The sequence below is a fragment of the Macrotis lagotis genome, chromosome 7, assembly GCF_037893015.1.
Source record: "Macrotis lagotis isolate mMagLag1 chromosome 7, bilby.v1.9.chrom.fasta, whole genome shotgun sequence".
Classification (NCBI taxonomy): domain Eukaryota; kingdom Metazoa; phylum Chordata; class Mammalia; order Peramelemorphia; family Peramelidae; genus Macrotis; species Macrotis lagotis.
Window position 1 is genome coordinate 83358482 of NC_133664.1, and position 22821 is coordinate 83381302.

The 22821-nt window shown below is 38.8% G+C and overlaps 1 protein-coding gene across 4 annotated transcripts in view; it reads left to right on the forward strand.

Annotated features, from left to right (window-relative positions):
• The window catches only part of DIP2C (disco interacting protein 2 homolog C), a 579123-nt gene extending 567213 nt beyond the window's left edge, over window positions 1-11910 (forward strand). For 2 of the 4 annotated variants that reach the window (XM_074193229.1, XM_074193230.1), the window contains exons 37-38: window positions 9-132; window positions 7905-11909. In XM_074193229.1, coding sequence (XP_074049330.1) covers window positions 9-132; window positions 7905-8157 — 377 coding nt within the window. In that variant the 3' untranslated portion in view covers window positions 8158-11909. Of the gene's footprint in view, window positions 1-8; window positions 133-7904 lie in introns of all 4 variants that reach the window. The other 2 variants (XM_074193228.1, XM_074193231.1) reach the window with 2 other exon arrangements.
• Window positions 11911-22821: the final 10911 nt, after the last annotated feature.

Genomic DNA, 22821 nt, shown 5'->3' on the forward strand with positions numbered 1-22821 from the left:
TAAAACAGAACGTCACGATGCCCTTTATGTTGTGGGTGCATTAGATGAAGCTATGGAGTTACGCGGAATGAGGTATCATCCAATTGATATTGAAACATCTGTGATCAGAGCCCATAAGAGTGTCACAGAATGGTAAGTAGCAAACTGTGGAGCTTTGAGCTTGCATTATTATGAACTACAGTGAAAAATAATTTTTCCCCAAAATGGTAGAATGTTACTGCATGATAAGATTATTGATTCCTGTTTGAAGAGAGAGGCAGGGTTTCACAGTGGAAAGAGGAGAGAAACAGATTTCAGTCCCACCTCAGACATTCATAAGCAGTATTTTCAAATGTAAAATGAGGCAGCAGAACCAAAACTTCACAGGATTGTTAGGATGATCAGATGAGAAAATGCAAACCCTCAATCTGTTATATAGGTGCAACTATTGTTATTCCCAAGAAAGAAGCCATCTATTTATCTTTTCAGAAAACGCTGTCTGATTAGGTTCTGAGTAGATAGTAGTGACTTTAGACTGAATCTGTTAAAAGTCAGAGCTGTGGCACAAGCTCTAAAGTAAATGTGTCCAACCTGTTGCCCGTGTAGCCCTTGAGCAGCCCTTTTGTTGGGCAAAGCAGTCCAGAAGAGCTAAAAGGCTGTACACCCCTGCAAGTCTAGAGGGACAGCACAATACAGGGCTGACTTCAGAAATCAGCACAGCCTAGGTTCTTGTCCAGCTTCTGACACACACGAAGACTGTATAACCCTGGGAAAGGCATTTAATCCCATGGTGTTTCCCCCAGGCAGGTCTGTGAGGCTGTAAATTATAAAGAAGTAAGTGATCTACCTTGATGGATGAAAGAAATTCTACACCAAATGGTTAGGATTTCCTCACCAAATTTCTATGGTTTTTCCTGCACCAAAGAAAGCATAGTTAAGGAACCCAAGAGTGAATTATTCACTTAACAGTTCTTTCCATTTTACACTTTTCTGTTTACTTTTAGATAGAAAGGATGGGCAAATTAACTTTAATAATTTGGAGCCAAAACTATCCATAGGTGGCTTTAATCTAAATGTTTTTATTTTATTTTATTTTTTAAATTTCATTTTCCATGGCCGATGTTCTTTTGGTTAGTTTCTTCATTGAGTAGCAGTTTATCCAAGTCTTACCATGTGTCTATGAATCTCTCCTGTTTCTTAATCCATATAATACAGTAATGTATGGTGTCTCAAAAGATTTAAAGCAGGTTTTTTTTACAAGGCAATGGGATTAAATGATCACATAGCTAAGTAAATATTAAGTCTCTGAGACTGGATTTGAACTCAGCTCCTCCAGACTCCAGGACTGGTGCTCCCAACTCTGAGTAGTTTTTTTAATAAGCTTTTTGGATATATTGAATTTCATGACATTTACATATCACAATTTGTTCACCCATTGCTCAGTCACCAGTCTCCTAATTTGTTTTCAACTCCTTGCTATTACAAATACCACTACTATTAATACTTTCATACATCAGGGTCCTCTTTCATTGGTAAATTAAGAGTAGTGGTACTTCTCAGTTAAAAAACTTTAACAATTTAGGAACATCTCTTTGATAATGTCCAAAAATTTTCCCTAACTGTTGAAATAATTCATAGTTTGCCAACTCTGTGACTTAGAAGACTTATTTTCCTAACACCCCATGGATGTTGAATTTTTTTCTACCCTTTGCCATCTCTGTCAATATGATGAATAAAAGGTGATCCCTCAGTTATTTTCATTGCCTTTTCTCTAATCATAGAGATTATGAGCAGTTTCCCAAATAGCTGCAACAAAATACTCTGTCATTGTAAAACATTTGGGGAAGTAAACCTTGATAGAATGACTTGAGGAAGTGTCACTGAGCCTTCAATTGTAAACCTTTATTTTTCTTAGGGTTAATAACTTAGCAATAAAAAAGCACTCCCAGCTCAAAGTTAATATATCATGCTTTACCTGGAACTAATTTTATTTGTATTACAGTGAAAAACTTCTCAGTAATGTTTTCCAGGAGTTCAAGTTTTGTTAGATTTTTTGATTTTGGTTTTAGGAAATCATGATACAGAAGAATAAAAAAAACTTATGAGTTGTCATGGGTATTTTAAAATAAATGAGGTATATAGGGGGGAGGAGAATATATCAAAGTTTTACTGGAGATATTTTCAAAAGGAAGGCTTACATGAATTTGATCAAGGACCCTCTTAAGCTCTACAAAAAACAAATACCTCTTTGAGATGCTCCCTGTTGTTCTGTATGCAGTAAGCGAGCTTTAACAGGTTATAAGTCCATAATGGAGCCTTGGCCCAGTTTTTACCCCTAAAGGCTGGGACTTTGGTCTATCTCTAGTCCATTTAATCTGTTGTAAAATGTCCTGTATACTAGTGGCACTTCATAAATAATAACAACCTTGTTGGATGATTGAGCAGCTGCTTTTTTTTAATAACTACATCTGTACTGCTGTTCCCCAGTGTAATTAAGGTGTATCTATGAGGTTAGGAGCTAAGTCAGTCAAGTTTGGTGGATTTCCCCATACCGCTAACTTTTCCAGCCCAGGGAGAGCGTAGTAGAGCCAGATGGTTAAACAGGGAATTCAATTTAATTAGGGATTTCCTCCTTCTCCTCCTTTCCCTAGATCTTTTGGCATTAGCTCCAGATCAACCATAAAACACGCCATTGGCTTTTAAATTAAATCACCTCCTAACCTGGCCTCTTCCTCCTGATTTAGTCTTCCTATACCATACTCTTCTCCACATATTCTCCATTGACCTCTTTGCTTTTCTCACTCTGCATGGATTTTCATTGGCTGTCCCCCCTTTGCTGAACACTCTACCTCCTTCCCTCTGCCTCAACTTCACTGGGTTCCTTCACATTTATGTTAAAATCTCACTTCTGCCAGGCCTGGAAAGCCTAGTAGATCTTACTAACTTCATAGTTCTACCAGCCATGGTAGAACTTTGTCTCTTAAGTTACCTTCCATCTAGGGTAAACTCTTAATAAATGCTGGTTGGTTGATTGATTGGCATGCTAGCCCAGAAGCCTCTTACTGGGGGAAGTTTAATAAGTTTGACCTCCAAAGCACCTGCCTGAAGGAGGCAGCTGTAGGGGGAGAGCAACCTAATGGGAAATCTCTACCATCTCTCCCAAAGCCATTTCTGATTCTTGCAGAGACTGACACCAAGGAGTACTAATTGCTTCTTTTGAGTCCATGGATCTGCAGTGGGTGGGCTTGTGTTCATCACCAGTCACAGTTCAGTCACTGAATATGGATTTGGCAGATCACAAAAGCTAGAGTTTTCAGAGTCAACGGTGTAAGCTCACTCTTCTGAAAATGAAAACCCTGAAATAAAATCCCGTTAATTGTCAGTGTTTCTTCTCTTCCCACTCAGGTTCTCTACTTTTCTTTTAAAACAAAACAAAACAAAACAAAAACAAAAAACATTAAAGGTCAGTCTAGTCACTATTTTCCTTTTCTAAAAAAATTTCCAAACTGAATTTTATTTTCCTTCAGAAGTTTCTAAAATAATACAGGTCATGAGGCTCTACCTGTGTTTTTGGAATTCTATCATGATTTCTAATATTAATTCTAGAACTGATTGTTACTGATGGAACAGCCACTGAACTTCAGAGATTTATCTTTGGAATAGACATCTCAGAAATTAAGGCTCTGGAAGGATGAACAAGATTCAAGATTTATCCTGATTTCTTTATAGAGCAGAAGTGACTGCCTCTTCTCTCTCCAGTCATTAGTAAATTCCCAGCAAATTGAACCATAATCTCTCTCTCTCTCTCTCTCTCTCTCTCTCTCTCTCTCTCTCTCTCTCTCTCTCTCTCTCTCTCTCTCACACACACACACACACACACACACACACACACCACCTTTGTGACAACTTTGTTCCTTTTCAAAAATGAAGGATGAAAATAACTTTTTTTCAACTAATGGCTGAGTTGAGAAATCTTGACTAATCCTGACCCATTTGATTCACCTCTAAGTATGCACCTTCGATGTATTATCAGTCACTCAACAATATTATTAAAAATAATATTAAACACTTACACTGGGAGATACTCCTAATGCAAAGTAGTTGAATATACCTTAGTACCTGTCATCAAGGAGTTTGCATTCTAGTGGGGGAGAGAACAATGAATTAATTATGTACATACAAGATATATACAGTGAAAATGGAAGGTTATTATGCTGGCCAGGAACTGGGTGGGGAAGATAGGGAAGACCCCATTGCTTTTTCTAAAACAACCAGAGAATGATTCTAACAATCAAATCCCTTTTTCATCAACAGTCAGATTTATTTGTATAATTTTTTAAAGTTGTTCTTTTTCCTTTATCTCTGAAGTTATGGCCAAGAAGTAAAAGGGACCTATTGTTTCATGAAAAGCCCTGGCAGAAATGAATACCATCTTTAAGCCTGTCGGACAGTCAACAAACACATCCGGTGCTTTTCCTCACCTAGGTTGCCTTGTATATATATGTTTTTCATGTCTGTCTGAACACAGATACATACACACACAAGCAGTTTGTACCTCCCAGTTAAGATGTAGCTCACTGGAGACAAATTTTTATCTTTGTGTTCTTAGAGCCTCATACACTGCCTGACTCATAGTAGGAGCTAATGCTTGTTGATTGATTGTACACCTGGGAAACCTACTAACATCAAAGTTCTAGACTATTCAGAGAGGGCCATTATCTCTCTGCCCCTATGATAGCTCTGCCCTTATTTCCCATCTATCTCCTACCAAAGTAGACTTTGGGCCACACTATACTGATCCCTCTCATTTCTGCTTAGAGACAGTGGTGCCATGAGGAATTTATTCGCTCTGAGGACAAAACCAGTAGTCTCACCCCAATAGCCTCACTCATGTTAATTATTCATCTTAATGATAGCTAAGGAGAGAGTTTTTATATGGAGAGTTTTCTCACTTGACCCTCACATCAGCCAACAATCTTTGGAGGTAGGGAATGTTTTAAATGTGCTTTCTAATTTTAAAGGATAGTTTCTATATAAGTTTGATAGGAACCATTGGTATATGGAACTTTCTTGAAGAAGAAGATCCCTTGCTCAAACTCAGCACCTTCTCTATAGCTTGAGAGTCTGGGGTTTCCTAGAGCACAGAGAATATAAGTGACTGGTCTAGGGTCACACAGTCAATATGAGTCAGAATCAGATTTTCTTGAATGAAAGTATCTTGATCTTACTACATCACTCTACATCTCCATAACATGAATATTAGTGATTATTTTACTTTTAAAATTACTACCTTTTGTGTCTCTCATTGATCTGCAAATTTTGTACAGTCTGCTCATCTTTCAGTTTTAATGGTTCAAAAATTAGATGACCCATTCATCTAGTGACCTTCCTTTTGGGGCTAATACTTTGGAGAATGTTGTTTAACAGATCATTTTTCCCCATTAAAACCTCAGAAAAAGATTTCAATCTTCCTTAAAACTAAGTCAGTAAAGTGTTAACCTGAAGCAGATTTTTATGGCTAAGTTTTATACTGCTTGGAAAAAAAACCAAGAGAGAAGATAATTAATACTGCACATTATACATTTCTACATTTCAAGGTTTGGTAATTTGATTTTTTCAAGCTGCACTTAGCAGGATGATCTCATTTGGGAAGGAAACACAGTGCTGTCGGCTTTTTTTTGGATTCAGATGGCCTAGATCCAATTGAATTCAGGTTCTATAGGACTCCTCTGAACTGCTCCACCATTTTCATGGCAGTTGGAAAGGTTCTCATGTGCCATTTTTGTCTGATCAAGAACCCTCTGTAGAGCATCCCAGATAAGTGGCCATCCAGTCATTGTTTGAAGACTTCCAATAAGAAATGCTTATAGTGGGCATATAAATTAGGAGGGACCTTGTATGAATCTCTGGTCTTCTCCTTCAACCCCTTTTCTCTGTAAAGTGGTAAGAAAAGTGCTCATACTATTTATTTTTCCTGCTTGCCATGAAGCTCAAAGGAGACAGTGTTATGGAAGCACATTGTAAAATTGCTCTGAGGTAGAGGTTCTTCAGCTTTTTTTGTGGGCTATATTCCCTTGAGCAGGCTATTATTCTCAGAATAATAATGTTTTGAAATTCATATAATACATAGGATTATAAAGGAAACCAGATAGGTAGTAGTGAATAGAGAACAGGACCTGAGTTCAAATCCTGCCTCAAAAAATTTCTAGCTATGTGACCTTGGGCAAGTCATCTAACCTCTGTTTGCCTCAGTTTCATCATCTGTAAAATCAGGATATCAATGGCATTTACTTCCCAGAGTTGTAAGAATCAAATTAGATATTTCTAAAGTACTTTGCAAACAAGAGCAGCTAGGTGGTGCAGTGGATTGAGTCCTGGGCCTGAAGTCAAGAAAACTTATTTTCCTGACTTCAAATGGGGCCTCAAACCCTTACTAGTTATATGAGCCTAAGCAAGCCACTTAACTATCTGCCTCAATTTCCTCATCTATAAAATGAACTGGAGAAATGACCAAGAAAACCCCAAATGAGGTCATGAAGAGTCAGTTGCAAACCTTAAATCACTACATAATGTTAGATAAAATATGTGTATTTAAATACATATACACATATATAATAAAATAAAGATGTAGTATCTTTCATATATAAGTTGATAGATCCTCTGAAATTTAGACCCATTTGGGGCCGGTAGACAACAGGCTCAGAAGTCTCATAGAGACACATTTAATGTGAGAAGTCATTCCACAAAAGAAAAGCAAAAACCAATCTTTAATTTGATCCTAGAAAATTAGTTGCCTGAAGGTCACACTATACCACATCACAACTCTAAACTATCATATAAGTGCTACTTAAATATAAGGTATTATTATTAGTATTGCCCATGAAAAGCCCTATTCCAATGGTCTCACTGTGGCAAGGAGGCAAGTCCATGTGCCTACATCTTTATGGCTATAGATGAACAGCTTGGCTTATTGTGGCAAGACTCATTTCCTTCAAAAGTCACCTCAATGGGGGCAGCTAGGTGGCACAGTGGATAAGGGCACCAGCCCTGAAGTCAGGAGGAGCTGAGTTCAAATCCGAGCTTAGACAGTTAATAATTGCCTAGCTTTGTGACTTTGGCAATCACACAACCACATTGCCTTAAATAAAAAGTTTTTTAAAAGTCACCTCAAGATCAAGTGAAGCCTTTCTTGATATTCTCTGTTACTAGTGTAAATACTTTTGATTTATGCCAAAAAATAAAATTGCCAAACTGTTAATAATATTCTGTGACCCAGTGACCTGTATGCTGGCATCTATCCCCACCAAGGAAATCAAAACAGGATATCCCCAACATCCTTTCTTTTTGTTGTAACAATAAAAAAAAAAAGTCAGTGTCCAAGGATTAGGAAATGAATGGCTGAACAAACTATGGCATGTCAAATGTAAATGGAAGGTTGACTCTGCTGTACAAAAATTTTAAAATTTGAGGAATTTATGGAAACAGGAAATCATGAATTAGAAATTGGAGAATGCAGAATGAGGAGAAAAATGTACTACCATCATATAGTTTAAAAGAACACTAAAAGGCAGCTGAACGCAGATTAATTACAGTAACTAATCTTAGTCTGGGAGAACAGATGACGAAGCATTATTTTCTTCCTTTTAGAAACATGGAAACAGGGGGGGTGGAAAGAGTATGGGGGAGAAATGTCATAAATGCTATCAGATGTGGTTGCTTTGTTGGTTGTAGTTAAATGTTTATTTTGTTGCTAGGGAGGGAGAGGTGGGGGTGGTATAACAGGAAATGACAGTGATGAAAAACAAAAACAAAAGGTATTTATTTAGAATATATTTATATGTTATGTATAAATTGATATTTATATTTTAGAATTTTTTTAACCTCACTTGTCAATCACAATAATCATTTGTCTTCTCCACTCCTAGTGCTGTGTTTACTTGGACAAACTTATTGGTTGTCGTGGTTGAACTGGATGGATCAGAACAAGAAGCCTTGGACCTGGTTCCCTTAGTCACAAATGTGGTTCTAGAGGAACATTACCTGATTGTAGGCGTGGTGGTGGTGGTGGACATTGGTGTCATTCCTATCAACTCCCGTGGAGAGAAGCAGCGTATGCACCTACGAGATGGATTCTTGGCAGACCAGCTAGATCCAATTTATGTGGCCTACAACATGTAGTCTTGTTCCTTTGTTTGCCATGGACTTTACTAGAGATGTATACATTTTTCTCAGTGTCCACTAAAAATGTGCAGAGAAGTGAGGGTGATGCTCATCAGATTGGAACGGTTTCTGTTATTGTGGTGATGATGATGATGATGATGATGGTGATGATGATGGTGAAGATGACTTTTCAAAGCAGTCACAATTGGCCAGGGAATAAAATGTGAAATGTGTTTCCTTTACCACTAAATTTATAGCTCAGAAGGACTTTGGGATTATAGCCTTTGGTTTGTTGGAAAAGTCCATTTTAAAACTTTTTTTTGTTTCCTTTTCTTTTTCTTTTTTTTCTTTTTTGGCTTACTGGATAAGTGCTTTCTGCGTAAATGTGGCTTTGTAACTTTACTTTGAGCTGAAGTAGCCATTTAAAAAAAAAATTTCTGCCCACCGAATGGGTTCTTTTAGACAATTTTACATAGTGTGACAAAAAAATTGTTTTCACTGTTTTAATGTGTCATCAATCTTACCACCGTGGATCTGTTACTAATTGAAGCCATCTTTAGATCCCATTGTTTTAGGAAAACGTGTCGAGGTACGAAAACTTTCCAAATAGCACCTTCCAATTAGAATTTAGCAGCTTTCTTTGTCAGAAATGTGCCGAAGGACAAAGGCTACAAATGGCCTTTGATGTTAGCATAGAAAGAAGAAATTATAAATAAGGTGTATTTCGGCAATTATCTTGCAGATATCTTTGTACTAAACTAAAAAGATAAAATAAGTTAACTTCTTCATATGTAATTATGTACAAAACGTTTAATTTATTTTGATCTCTTTAGAAGTATAAAAGAGAAAACATTCAAGAATATTAAAGTCTTGTAATGTTTGCTAATATAAAAAAGTGTTGTATTATCTTGCGTGGATAGTATCACATCAAATATATATATATGAAATATAAATTCACTAAGGACAAAAAAGATTTAAAGTTTAAAATGCAGAACTTGTCACTTGCATGGTGTCCCCGTTCCCCCTCCCCCCACTCTACTGTAGATAATTGAGTGTTAACTCACACAAACTTTCTCTGATGAAAGCAATCTTGGATTGCCAAGTAACCCTGTCTCAAAGTTTCTTCTAGATACCCAGATACCAGCAAGTGAAATTATTGCCATCTAGAAGATGGTGAATGAATTTAAGGCTAAACATGCACTAAAATATTTTTTTTCTTTGCCACAGAGGTAACAATAATTCTATTTGTGCTGGCATGTGCTTATACACTTGTTAGACTTTAGGAAGGCAGGTTGGCAAATAGCACTGTTTCCTAGCTGCAAGAATTTGTTGCACAAGTTTTCCCCATCATTTTTGTTGGTGTTCATTTTTTTTTCATTGCTGTTATCGTTGTGATATGATAAGGAATGGTTTTACATGGTCACTTGCACCAAGTTGGTCTCACTTCTCCCTCCAATGGCCATTGTAGTGGGTAGGCACATTCTCCAAGACAACTTTAGGGAATGGAATTAGGTAAATGGTCTTCTCTCCTGCCTGTAACCGAGCTAGTGAGTTTCTCTTCTCCAGGGTCTCTTAGACCAAGGGAAGTTCTTCAAGGAGTTGAGCTGCCCTGGTAGCCTATAACTGAGGCCATAGGGAAGAGTCACAAAAGCATGCTTCACAGCTGCCTTCATTTTACTACCCATAGAGAAATAGATCTTCAGGTCCTACGTCCATTCTTGTCTCTCCTCTCCTCCTGTCAGTCCATTTGTTGACCTCCCCACCCCACCCCCCTTTTTTTTTAATTTTCAGAGCTCATTAGTACATCTCTAAATCAAGATGCCCTGTCTGTGTCTGACCAAGTGAGTCTATCAGCAGCCACCCAAGACTGATTTTTTTATAATTGTCCCAAATAGGCTCCTGGGATAGCTCTCTTGTTACTGGATATGCATGACTGAGATTGTTGATGGGAAAAAATTTAGATCCTTTTTTTTCTTTTTTAAATGACACTTTTAGGCAATGTCTGTCTGACTTGCAGTATGCATTCAGTAGTGGACCCTTTGCTAAAAGAAAGTTTTGTTTGACTTCCAAAATCCAAGGTGCATCGATTTACTTTGAGTATTTTTTAAGGCCCTTTTTTATGTCTGCATGTATAGAGCATCCTGCCATGCTCAGAAGGTATTTGCTTTTTAGATCACCATTTGGGACTTCATTGCTGTGTTAATATTTCTAAATATATGCTCCAAATACACAATCTGACAACTTAAATGACATGAAGTCCTGTATTTCCCAAAGGGCAAAAAAAAAATTCATATAAAGAAAAAGAACACCTATAATCTCTTTGTCCTAAGGAAAAGTTGGCTCTAAGTTTCAAATACAATTTTGATTAATTGCAAAATATATTTGTCCAGGGGGAGTGGGGGAAGAGTAACTTGTGAAATTCCATCTTAGCCCCTTTGGCCAAATTTAGCCATCACTTCCAATGTCACTTTAGCCTTCATCAAATCAACTCTACATTCATAGAGGAGGGAGAGGGGAGAGACATGCTGCAATGCAGTGAGGGAAAGGAGTTAATAATAATGGATCTCTTCTGCAACCTATCATCTGTGGTGTTGAGCATTCTACTCAAAAAAGGATAAAGGACTGAATTTGGAGCAACACAGAGCAAAGCAAAATGGAAGGCAACCCTTTGATACCACCAGATTCAGCAATAAAGAAGGATTGTTCTGTATGAGGAACTATATTGTAGATAAACCATTCATGAGAATGTATAAAATGTTTGTCTTGTGACCTTGTGCTTTTGAAGTCAGACAAAACCATGTAATCAATTTGCACAAAGAGAGGGTACACAATGAACATTCACACATACACACATACACACACAAATACACACGAATACATACACACACACACACACACACACACACACACACACACCTAATCAAACAGGAGCAGATTCCTCATGGTGCTTGTTTATTTTATATATATATATATAAATAAAAAAATTATATATATATATATGATATATATATATTTAATCCTGCTTGACACTTTACCCAAGGGGAGACTGTCCCTTTTATCAGTTGAATGTTAGCAGCGTTATTTCATAGAGTGTGGTGACTGGTTAGAGCAATTCCTATACTCAGCCAATCACAGTTTCAAACAAAGTTTTTATGTGCAAAGGACAGCAAACCTTCTTGTATGTTAAACCACCAGTACGCTTTGTACATCTGTGATAACGCCTGTTTTATATTCAAATGAACAAATAAAAGCTTTTATTTTTGTTGCTCTGAAAATAGTTTCTTAATGGGTTCCCCCAGGGGACAAACAACATTATACTTGCTTACTATGAAGCAGCTAAGCTCTCTTTAAAGCACATCACATCGCTCCCTCTCTACCCCACTGACTGGATTGTATCTTGTGTCATTTGTCCAATTACTTGTCTAAGTGACAGGACATTTTCATTGGCTGTCCCCATGGATGCATGGAATGCTCCCCTCTCCCATTGCCACCTCTTGGTTTCCCCGGCTTCCTTCAAGTCCCAGATAAAATCCCACTTTCTCCAGGAAGCCTTGTCCATTCCGCCCCCTCCCCAGTCTTGTAATGTCTTTCCTTGATTGATAACCTCAAATGTATCCTATATTTAACTTGTTTCTTGGTAATTGTTTGCATGTTGTCTCCTCCATCTGATCACGAACTCCCTCAGTGGCTAGACCCTTGCCTTTCCTGGTATTGCCATCATTTAGCACAATGGCTAGCACACAATAGGCGAATAATATATGCTTATTAACTGATAGTATAGATCATAATAATTATGAGTGACATTTATTTAGCACTTGAGGTTTGCTATAAAGAGAGCACTTTGCAGAGAGTATCTCATTTGAGATACTCCCAACAATCCTATGTAGGTACCATTGTTACCCCCATTTTACAATTGAAGAAACTGAGGCTCAATCAACAAGCATATATTAAGCACCTACTATAACACCTACTATTAGGTAATTGACTGTACAAAGGAAGAAATGAAATGATTCTGTCCTCAAGGAATTTACCTTCTATGAAGAGAGAGTAAGTACTCATATTGCAGATTGCCCAGGATAACGCAATTATCAAGTGTTGGAACTGGAATTTGAAATCAAATGTTCCCCACTCCCGAGATGAGGGCGCTATTCACATCTCAGACTGCTTCTCACACTTTAAGTTTTACATCCTAGCAGACACTTGTTTGAACAGCTTAGCATGACAACAAATGTTTTTCTTTTTCTCCCTTCCACCCTTTTAAATAAAAACATATGTATTAACCTTATGCTTTTTTTTCCTGGAAGAATACAAAGCACTAGATATTTAATAACACTTTGTGAACAGCAGTAACAAGCAGAAAGACTGGACTAGAATGTTCAGTAGATAGAGAACCAGGCCTGGAGTCAAGAAGACTCATCTTCTTGAGTTCAAATCTGGACTCAGACACTTACTAGCTGTGTGATCCTAGGCAAGTCACTTCACTCAATTTGCCTCAGTTTCCTCATCTGTAAAATGAACTGCACAAGGAAATGACACACCACTCCAGGATATCAGTCAAGAAAACCCCAAATGGGGGTCACAAAGAGTCAGAAATGACTGGAAAAACAACTGGACAACAAGAACAAACTGAAACACCCTCTCAAGGTTTGGCCATTTCATCTGTCCTGGTGCAGCCGACCTGTGACACATCAGGAAAGAGTCTGCTAGCTGCTGCAACCCAAATTGACTTGATTCATTCGACAGCTAAAAGCCACATCCTTTGCTCAAGCTCTGTGGGCCTCATTATGGTTTTTTATTTAGGGAAGTAGTAGAGTGTTCATCACCATCAGGCCCCCCCTGATATGAAAAGAGCTCAAGCTTGTTGGATCACGTTTAAAAGTCAACAGAACTCAAAACTGGCAGGCCGGAAACCGCAAGGGTTGATCTAAAAGCATTTCTTTTTTTCCCTTAATTTCCCTCCTTACCTGAGTTCTCTCTTCACCCTCTGTCAAATCTTAATTTATTTAACTGTCCTAGAACATCCCCAGGGATTGATGGTACTTTGCCTCCTAAGCAACTTTGTGGATTTAGATTGTCGACCCCTGATCCAGTGCACATCAATAATGCAGACCAGTCTGAAGATCTATGAGACCCGCAAATAGGAAGTTGCAGTTCTGTACGCCATGCCTAGAATTTCTTACCTGTTGCTCTGGCAGCAAGTAACAGAAAATCATCCATGCTGGTCAAATGAAGTCAACAAGTATTTTTCCCAGCTAAGTGTTGGTGTTAAGGAGATCACACAGAAAGGAAAGACTATATTAGGTAACCAAAGATATTCCTCCCTAACACAAATACTATGCAGGGATGCACATTTCTTGATGGCAGTTCTCATACTCTTGTCTCTTACTAAAATGTGATTATTATCCATGCTAATGACTACGAAGCTCTGGTTGTATGTATAGAAATCTTTGTGAATGCATTAATACTTATAGACAGACACCTGTGGGAATAGTTATTACCTTTCTTTATCAAGAGAAAATCCAAGGTTTGTAGTTTTAATGGGCCTCAAGAAATTATTTCTAGAGGTAGAAACTTATTACTTGGATAATAAACCATAAAATGTAGGTTGCCCATTTTCCATAACATTTTGCATTTTATCATGTCTCAGAAAGTTGGACTGGGAAGCCCAAATGGTTGCCCTTTTTGATGCTGAGGTATTTTGAAGAAAATAACTTCCTTCTAGAGATGTGCAACAGGAGACTGATTTAATTACCTAGGTTCAATCTAATGGAAACTAGCTCAAGTCAAATATATTCCCTTAGGCTGGAATAACCTGTTTTTATTTTTCAGTCTTGAAGGCATAGGTTATAAAGATGAAGTCATCAGAACCATCATGGTGAAGACTTATTTTTTCCCATGTTGGTTTAGTACTAAACTGCTCTGGATTCAGTTCAAATTCAAGTCCTGACTCTGCTAGAGTTTGGGTAAGTGTCCCTCACTTTCCTCATCTGTAAAATGTGACAGTGTAACTAGATGAATGTAAGGTCTCTTCCACATGTAAATCTGTGATCCTGTGGTCCAGGTCATTTTATGGTCATTCATGAAGATATCAGTCCAATCTTACCATGGTCAATTTATCCCTTACAGAAAGAATTAGCACCTTGGGTCCAGGGAGACAGTAGCAGGAAGCAAAGGCAATGAGAAGGATGGTCATCTGTAGCAAATCATAATTTTGAGAGCTCTGAGTGGTAAAGAATGTTGGATTTGAAGTCAAGCAGTTAAGAGCTCATATTCAACTTCCAGGTCCTATGAGTTCAGTGACCCTGGATAGGTCACTTCAATGTGCTGAGCCTCAGTTTTATTATTTATAAATGAGGATAATCACACTTGTAGTACCTCCCTCTTAGGATTATTGTGAGGGTCAAATGAGATGCCTGTTAAGAGTTTTTTGCACAACTTAAAAGTCCTACAGAAATATTTGGGAAAAACTGAACTTGGAATCACGACTTTAGCCTGCCTGTTTACTATCCACATGACCTTAAAGCAATCCCCGTAGTTTCTTTGGGTTTCAGTTTTCCTTTCTGTAAGTTGAATGGCTTGAACTACATGACCTTTACTTTTAGCTCTAGATTTTTTTTAGGTTTTTGCAAGGCAATAGGGTTAAGTGGCTTGCCCAAGGCCACAAGGCTAGGTAATTATTAAGTGTCTGAGGCCGGATTTAAACTCAGGTACTCCTGACTCCAGGGTCGGTGCTCTATCCATTGTGCCAACTACCCCCCACCCAGCTCTAGATTTTGATGGTCTGAAATGAACTCTATGTAATTTCTTTTTTTTTTTAAGGCAATGGGGTTAATCCTTGGTCACACAGCTAGGTAATTATTAAGTGTCTGAGGCCGCATTTGAACTCAGGTCCTCCTGACTCCAGGGCTGGTGGTCTATTGACTGCAACACATAGCTGCCCCAAATGATGACATCTTAATCTCCATGTTCTTAATCTTTCACCTTTAAATCAGTCCCCTATTTCCAGTTGCCTAGAAAATATCTTCATTTGAATGTCTCAAACTTAACATGTCAAATGAGAGAAAAGATTACTAAATAACCTACTGTTAATATTTCCCTTCCTAGTTCCTTTTTTTTTTTACTAGTTCAAATCAGTTTCTGAAGAACAGGATTGATAATGAAATTGGATTCAACATTCTCAATTTTATTCAGCCCCCCACCCAACTGGGTAAGTCTACTGTGTTCTACTCAGGCTTGGGGAGAGGGGGTAGTAGGGGTGTGGATTTTTTGCCTAGATTGTCCAGACTGGGGAGTGGTTTGGGAGTAAGAATAGCATCAAAGTCCCTGACAGCCTCTCATTAGAACAGATCCACCTTTCATTATATTATTCATTTTTTCTCATTGTTTACCAGAGCTGATTACTGCCTGTTGGGAATGCCTATTCTTCCAAGGGCGTATAAGCTCTCAAGAAGCAATCATGATCCATCCATCTATGTTTGACCATGACATGGTCAAACAACCATCCTTGCATTACTTGCTAGCCATAATTTTAAAAATTGTTAATTTCCCAGAAATTATGTCTTTCAAGTTTTTTATATACATCACAAAAAGGCTCTGCTCTGCCCTGACCCCCAAATCCACTTCTCTCCATAATTACCCTGTTCTCTCTGAACCATCCTCCTAGTATCCTAACCTTGGCTGACTTTCCTCTCTAGTCTGTAACTGATTTGTCAGGAAGTTTTGTGAGGTTTAAAAAAAATGTTTGCCACACATTATTTGTGGTGAAACCAGTCTCCTCTTCTACTCCTCTCTGTGTGAGAGGAGGGGGAAGGGAGGACAAAGTTTCAAATAGAAATTCTGTGCTCTTCTTCGGATTGCAAAAGGAAGCAGACAGAGATGAAACAACCAGCCCTGTGGTCAGAAGTGTTATTGGGGTAGAGGAGTGACAAAAGAAAGATCCCTCTTCATTTCTCTCCCCCACCCACACCCAGCAGCCTTTTCAACCTCAAAGTGGACTCTATCCTCGTGGGCCCTTTTTCCAGTTGGACAAATTCTTCCAGAAAGTACATTTTAAGGAAAGTGGCCTGGCCAGACATTCTCCAGCCATTCCCCGCTCATACTCTACCACTTATTGGATACTCTCCAACATCCTCCATGCCCCACTATATCTCCTCCCTCCTCTTTCCCATTTTTCAGTTTCCTTTTAATTAACTTTTCCTCCATTAGAGGGCCGAGATTGTCTCTCTGCTTCTATTTTCTCTTCCCAGCATTTAGTGAAGTACTTGGCACATGGCTCTTTTCCCTTTTCCTTCATTATTGAAGAGGAGGGGTGTAGGGTGTGTTCAAGGAAGACTAATACCTTGGTGTGAGGGCTGCTTTGCACCTCTGATGTCCACCTGAACCACCTCTCACCTGTGGTTCCAAGAAGCTGTAACATGCACAGCAGCCACAACCCAGCAGGTTGAGGGAGTATCAAATGCATCTATGAGTAATGGGGGGGGGGGTGTATACCCCAAGCATGTGAGGTCTTCTACTGAAGGAATGGGCGGAGAACAACAATTTGTTCCAACAGCCAAGGAGCCAGCTGAAACAGGTGCTTCGTTAGAAATCAAAGACACCAAGGTCATCCACAGCATCTAAACCTGTTGTCTTGACTCTGTCTTACCATGCTGGATCATAACAACTTTGGAAGAGAGAGTTGAGGTGGTTGATTTCTTGTAGCTGTACCTCACTTAAATCCAATTTATGCAACAAAAGGCATCACTCACAACCATTCCTCAAAGTCTTATGGCAACAGGCAAGCGACAAAGCAGCAGATTCAGACGCTTGGGGAGCTATTAGTTGCAACTCTCCCCATAGGTGGCCCAAGGTCATAGGGTCTTTTCTTCACTGAAAGCAGTAGTGGATAACTGAACAGCCCTTTCTAGGATCACATGATCACCTCCTGATGCAATAAAGGGGCTAGAAAAGGTGCTCTAAAAATTGTCTGCTTACCCAACCCTGGCCTGATTAATGCATTAGGTGGGGAATCCCACAGTGTGGTCTGGACACAAAAAAATCTGCAAAACTTTTTCAAAGAAGATTCCACTTACCATCAGTGCATGGAATGTACACACATTCCTGGATTACACAAGATCGAATAGATCTGAAAGATGGACAGCTCTTGTTACAAGAGAACTCAGCAGGTATGGTATCCAAATAGCAGTATTGAATGAAATGAGGCTGGCAAATGAAGGCCAGCTTATTGAAGTCAGAGCTGGATACACATTTTTTCTGGAGTAATCCAAGTGAAAGGGAACACCCTGAAGCTGGGTTTTGCAATCAAGTTTTGCAATCAAAACTAATCTAGTCAACCTTCTTGAAGGCCCACCAAAAGAAGTGAATGACAGGCTTATGATAATGAGATTACCACTTTTAGGAAAACACCCTTATCAGTGCCTATGCTTCCACCATGATGAACAGTGATGAAATTACAGAAAAATTTTATGAAGACCTAGAGACCCTTATCCTCATCCTCTATGTACCAAAAGAGGACAAACATAATTCTGGGTGACTAAGAGTAGGCTCAGTTTACCAGACTTGGAAAGGAGTCCTTGGGAGGAATGTAGTTGGAAACAGCAGTAGTCACTTTCAACTGAAGACTTGTGCATCTCACGACCTTCTCATCACAAACACGTCTTCCCCGAGTTCAAATCTGTCCTCAGACACTTAATAATTACCCAGCTGTGTGGCCTTGGGCAGGCTACTTAACCCCACTGACTTGCAAAAACTAAAAAACAAAAAACAAAAAACAAACAAACACTGTCTTCTGGTTTACCTGAACACCATTAACTTCCTGGATGCATCCTCACAGCAAACATTGGCATATATTAGACTATGTGGTTATAAGAAGAGACAGACAGGATGTGAGAGTGACAAAGGCAATGTGTGGTGCAGAATGCTGCACCTAAAGCTAAGCCAAATATTCACATTCAACAAAAGCGGCAGCCCCAAGGCAAAAGGAATACTAGAAGAATTAATGTCAAGAGATTAGAGTGTCTCTCTGAGCAGGAGCAGTTTGTTGCTTAGCTTGGAGGGAAAACCGAATCAACACACAGTTGGCAACAGTAGAGCAGAAAAGGAGTTGGCAACTTTCAGAGATCTGGTGTACAGCACTGCATTTGCTTATCTGGGCCAAAACACTCAGAAACACAAGACTGTTTTGATGAAAATTAAGGGAAAATACAGAAGCTGCTAAATGAAAAATGAGAATTCCACAGGGTTTGCCAGCAGGATAGTCCATCCATTTTCTAAGAAGGCAACATTTAATTTCATTAAAAGCAAAGTCCAAGAGAAGCTTAGAAAGATGCAGGGCACCTGGCACAGTAAGAAGGCAGATGAAATTCAATTCAGAAATAGATGAAATTCAGACAGAAACAAACCAAAATGCTTTTTATGAGAAATTAGGTGCATCTCAACTACTCAGTGCTGATGGATACACATTGATTAAAGATAGGAACTTAATCCTAAAAAGAAGGGCTGAACACTTCCATAGTGTTCTTTACAGAGCATCATCAATCAATGCAGAAGCCATTCACCACTTACTTCAAGTTAAAGACAATCAGGGGCAGCTAGGTGGAGCAGTGGATAAAGCACCTGCCTTGGAGTTAGGAGTAGTACCTGGGTTCAAATCTGGTCTCAGACACTTAATAATTACCTAGCTGTGTGGCCTTGGGCAAGTCACTTAACTCCATTGCCTTGCAAAAACTTAAAAATAAATTTAAAAAATTTAAAAAGAATTATAAATGAGACCATAAGTAAAACAAAGGATTCACAGGGAAGTTAACGCTTCTGATGGTCAAGTGTCCACTGAAATTATTGCCATAGGGGTGGCTGAGTGGCTCAGTGGATAAAGCACCGGCCCTGGAGTCAGGAGTACCTGGGTTCAAATCTGGTCTCAGATACTTAATAATTACCTAGCTGTGTGGCCTTTGGGCAAGTCACTTAACCCCATTTGCCTTGCAAAAACCTTAAAAAAAAAAAAAGACAATCAGCCCCTAGCTGAAGTTCCATTGGAAGAAGAGGTTTTGAATGCCATTAAGGCTTCTTTCAAGTGGCAAAGCACCTGATGCTGAGTCTATTCCTGCTAAGAGCTAGAAGGCTGGGGGTCCATTGCTCATCCAAAAACTGACTGAAATTTTCCGGGTATAAAGGCATGAAGAGGTTATCCCCCAAGAATTCAAGAATGCCTCCATCTGACAAAAAAACTTTTATGGAGAAATCACATAGGACAAGAGCTCACAAGGGGGTCAGAAGCCATACCAAGACACCCTGAAGGTCTAAATGAAAAACTTTAGAAATGATTGTACAGATTGTGAGACACTGTCACAGGACCACCCAGCATGGCGTGCCCTCATTAGTGAGGGGGCTGCACTCTATGAGACAGGTAGAATTGAAGCAGCTCAAAAGAAATGTGACATATGTAAGTTTAGAGTACCCATCCTGCATGTTCACATTAACTATTTGTGCCCAAACTGTGGTAGATTCTAGTATTCCAGGCTTATTTTGTTCTGATCAGCCATGTTCAGACAAGCTGTAATTTGTCTCAAATGGTGATGTCATTTTGATCTTCTTCAGTAACAAAAGACATGAACCAACCAACCAACCAACCAATCGAAGAGGACCAAAATGGTATCATTATGTTAGAGACAAGTTACAGTATATGTTTGACTATGGCTGATCAGACATGCTTAGAATGTTCAACTGCATGTCAGGCACAAACAACCCATGTGAACATGTGGGGTGGGTTCTCTAAACTTCAGTATCTTCTGTGCACATAGTAAGAGCTTCAGAAATGTTGATTTTGCTTTGATTTTAGCCTTTGTATAAAGTCAATCAGTGATATGACTTCATTTGGGTTCAGAGATAATGGGATCCCTTCTCTAGCTCATTTTTGAGGTGAGAAACTGAGGCAAACAGAATTAAGTCCCTTGCCCAGAGTCACACAGCTAGATAGTATCTGAGGGCAAATTTGAACTTGGGAAGATAAGTCTTCCTGACCCACAGCTCTGCATTCTATGCACAGAGCCACCTCACTACCCACTTTGTATTGCTAAATCATGTCTATTCATGACTCAGGGAATTGGGCTGGGGTCCTAGATGGTTCCCCTCTTTGGTGATAAATTATTCTGAAGGATATAACTCAATTCTGTAGACATACAACAGGAGACCAACTTCCTAAAACTAACTCAATCCAATGAAAACTGGCTCAAGTTCAGTGGGTTCTCTTTGGCTGTGCTGCTTTGTTTGGCCTTGTATAATAATGAAAAGGTCCTGGTCTTTTGAATCTGAAGACCTGAACCCAAGGCTAAAACACAGGTTGTACAACCTTGAGTACTTGCATGATCTATTTCATAGGGTTGTTAAGAAAAAAAAAATACCTTGTAAATTAAAAAGTTGGAGAAATATCTATTTTTATGTTATCATTATCCCTCTCATAAGACAATAAAGACACCTCCCTGTTTCATATTTAATTTAATGTTTGATTCCCCTTTTTGTCCCTTGCAGCACTTCTCCTGGGGCCTTGATTGATTTAGTTGCACATGAAACATTTCATGAATTGAGTTTTTTGCTCCCCCACAGGCTTTCTCACTAGAAGAGGGGCTATCATATGTAAGGACCTGGGGCACACCTGGCAGAGGAATAATGTGAAATAATAGATGAGGTTGTTGGTAAAGTTAAATGGTGGTGGTTAATAAATGCCAGGTTTTTTGTATTAACTTTAAATGAATCAGCAACCAAATTATATATAGCCATCTAGAACCTGTTGGCTATGTTTAGTATAATAACCTATTATAAAGATAGAAATCACTCCAGTGATATGACAAATGATTAGAAAGACTTGTTTATAACTGGGCTTGAAAAATGTTTGAGTTCTTTAAGAAGACAAATCAGTTTACAATATATTTAATTCATTCAGTTAATCCTAGTCAAATGCAATGCTAGGTACTATGTCAGGAGGCACAGTTTTCACCCATTAGTTGTTATGTTGGCCACTTAGATGACTTCTTAATAATAAAACAGATTATGCATTTTTGTTTCTGCTGATCAGCTTTGTATCCAGATATTATAAGTCATTTGCTCAGTTGCTTCTTGGATTTCTTGTAGTTTCAGACAGTAGTGCTCTGTTTTGGGTTTTTTGTCTTTTGGGGGAGTGGGGAGAGTTGAGTAGCTTACTAAAATGGACAGAGACATAGATTTAGAATCCAAATGATACCAGTTCAAATCTTGCTTCACAAACTGAGATGTATGACCTCAGAAAAACTTTTTTGCTTCACTGACCTCATCCATAAAATGAGAATGATGAAAACTATCTCATAGGGTTGTTTCAAAGTTTCAATATAATCATGTATGTAAAACGCTTTGTAAACTTCAAGGGGTTATGTAACTGCCAATGAAGATCAAATTAAAGTTTCAGAAATGTTGTTATTGTTCATCCTTCATTTTTGAAGAGTGATGTCTTGACTTGTGTAAATTAGCTTTAAGTGAGGCAGAGTTGTGACTTCATTATATCTTCCACTGTTATGGAATTCCATTGGCAAGACAAAAATCAGGACATGTGTTGACAGCCCAAGATGCAGTGAATGACTGTGGTATCTCCTATGTCTTATGAAGCTACTAAGCACTCCAGCCACCTTTACAATTGTGAAATAAATTGTTCTCAACCTTCCATTCCACTAGGAGATGTCTTCAAATGCTTGAGGTAGGCATCCCTCTAACTTACCAATGGGTTTAAAGCCTGTTAGCTGTTCTCAACCTGGTTTACCCTATTTGCTGAGACAGTTTCTGGGGTACTGCCACTGAGCATGCTACAGCTTCTTAGAGTCACAGAAGAGAGGTAGATGAGTAAGCCTGAAAAGGGCTTAGCAAATCCTCACATTAGAGGTGCTAATCCTCCCTAAGCATCCCAATTCAGGTATGCAGTAACATTCACAATTATTCCAAGTATCCCATTTGCCTCCCAGTCTGACTCCTGCTTCAGAATACAGAGAAAAGGAATAGACCCAAGATGGTTAAGTGAAGTCAATTTTTTGCTGAGTTCTCTAAATATACCTTCTCTATAACAATTAAAAAAAAATACCAAACCAAATTCTGAGTGGAAATGATGATTAAAAAGTCACAATGAGTCATAGTTCTAACCCAGTGCAGCTTAGAAGGATAGAAAGAGAGGTTTGCAGACATTGGGAGCTCAACCTGACAGAACCGGCACTGGCCCAGCAGTGGTGGGAAATAGTCGAGAGCCCAGGGGGTACTGAACAACTGGTCAGAAAGCAATCTCAGAGGCTCTCTGAAACAGCCACTTGGCATCTCTTATCACGCATTACCCAGGTCTGGATCAAAGTGCCAAGGTACAGTGGAACAGTCATGAGGGAGGACCTGTCAGTATAGGTGCTCAGATCAGGAGGGCAGTAACCAAATGCAAGATCAAACCACATTGGAAGCACTAAAAACTTCTGGGCATCCACTAAACTATGAGCAGCAAAAGGACATGAGACTGAAACTCAGGCCAGACATCTCCCACTCTCTCAGAGATGAACACAGATCAATTCTAACAAAAAGTCACAAGACAAAAAAAAATAAGACTAGAAAAATGAGCTAACAAAAAAAAGAACTTGATAATAAAAAAACAACTATGGTTACAGGGAAGCACAAGATATAACCAAA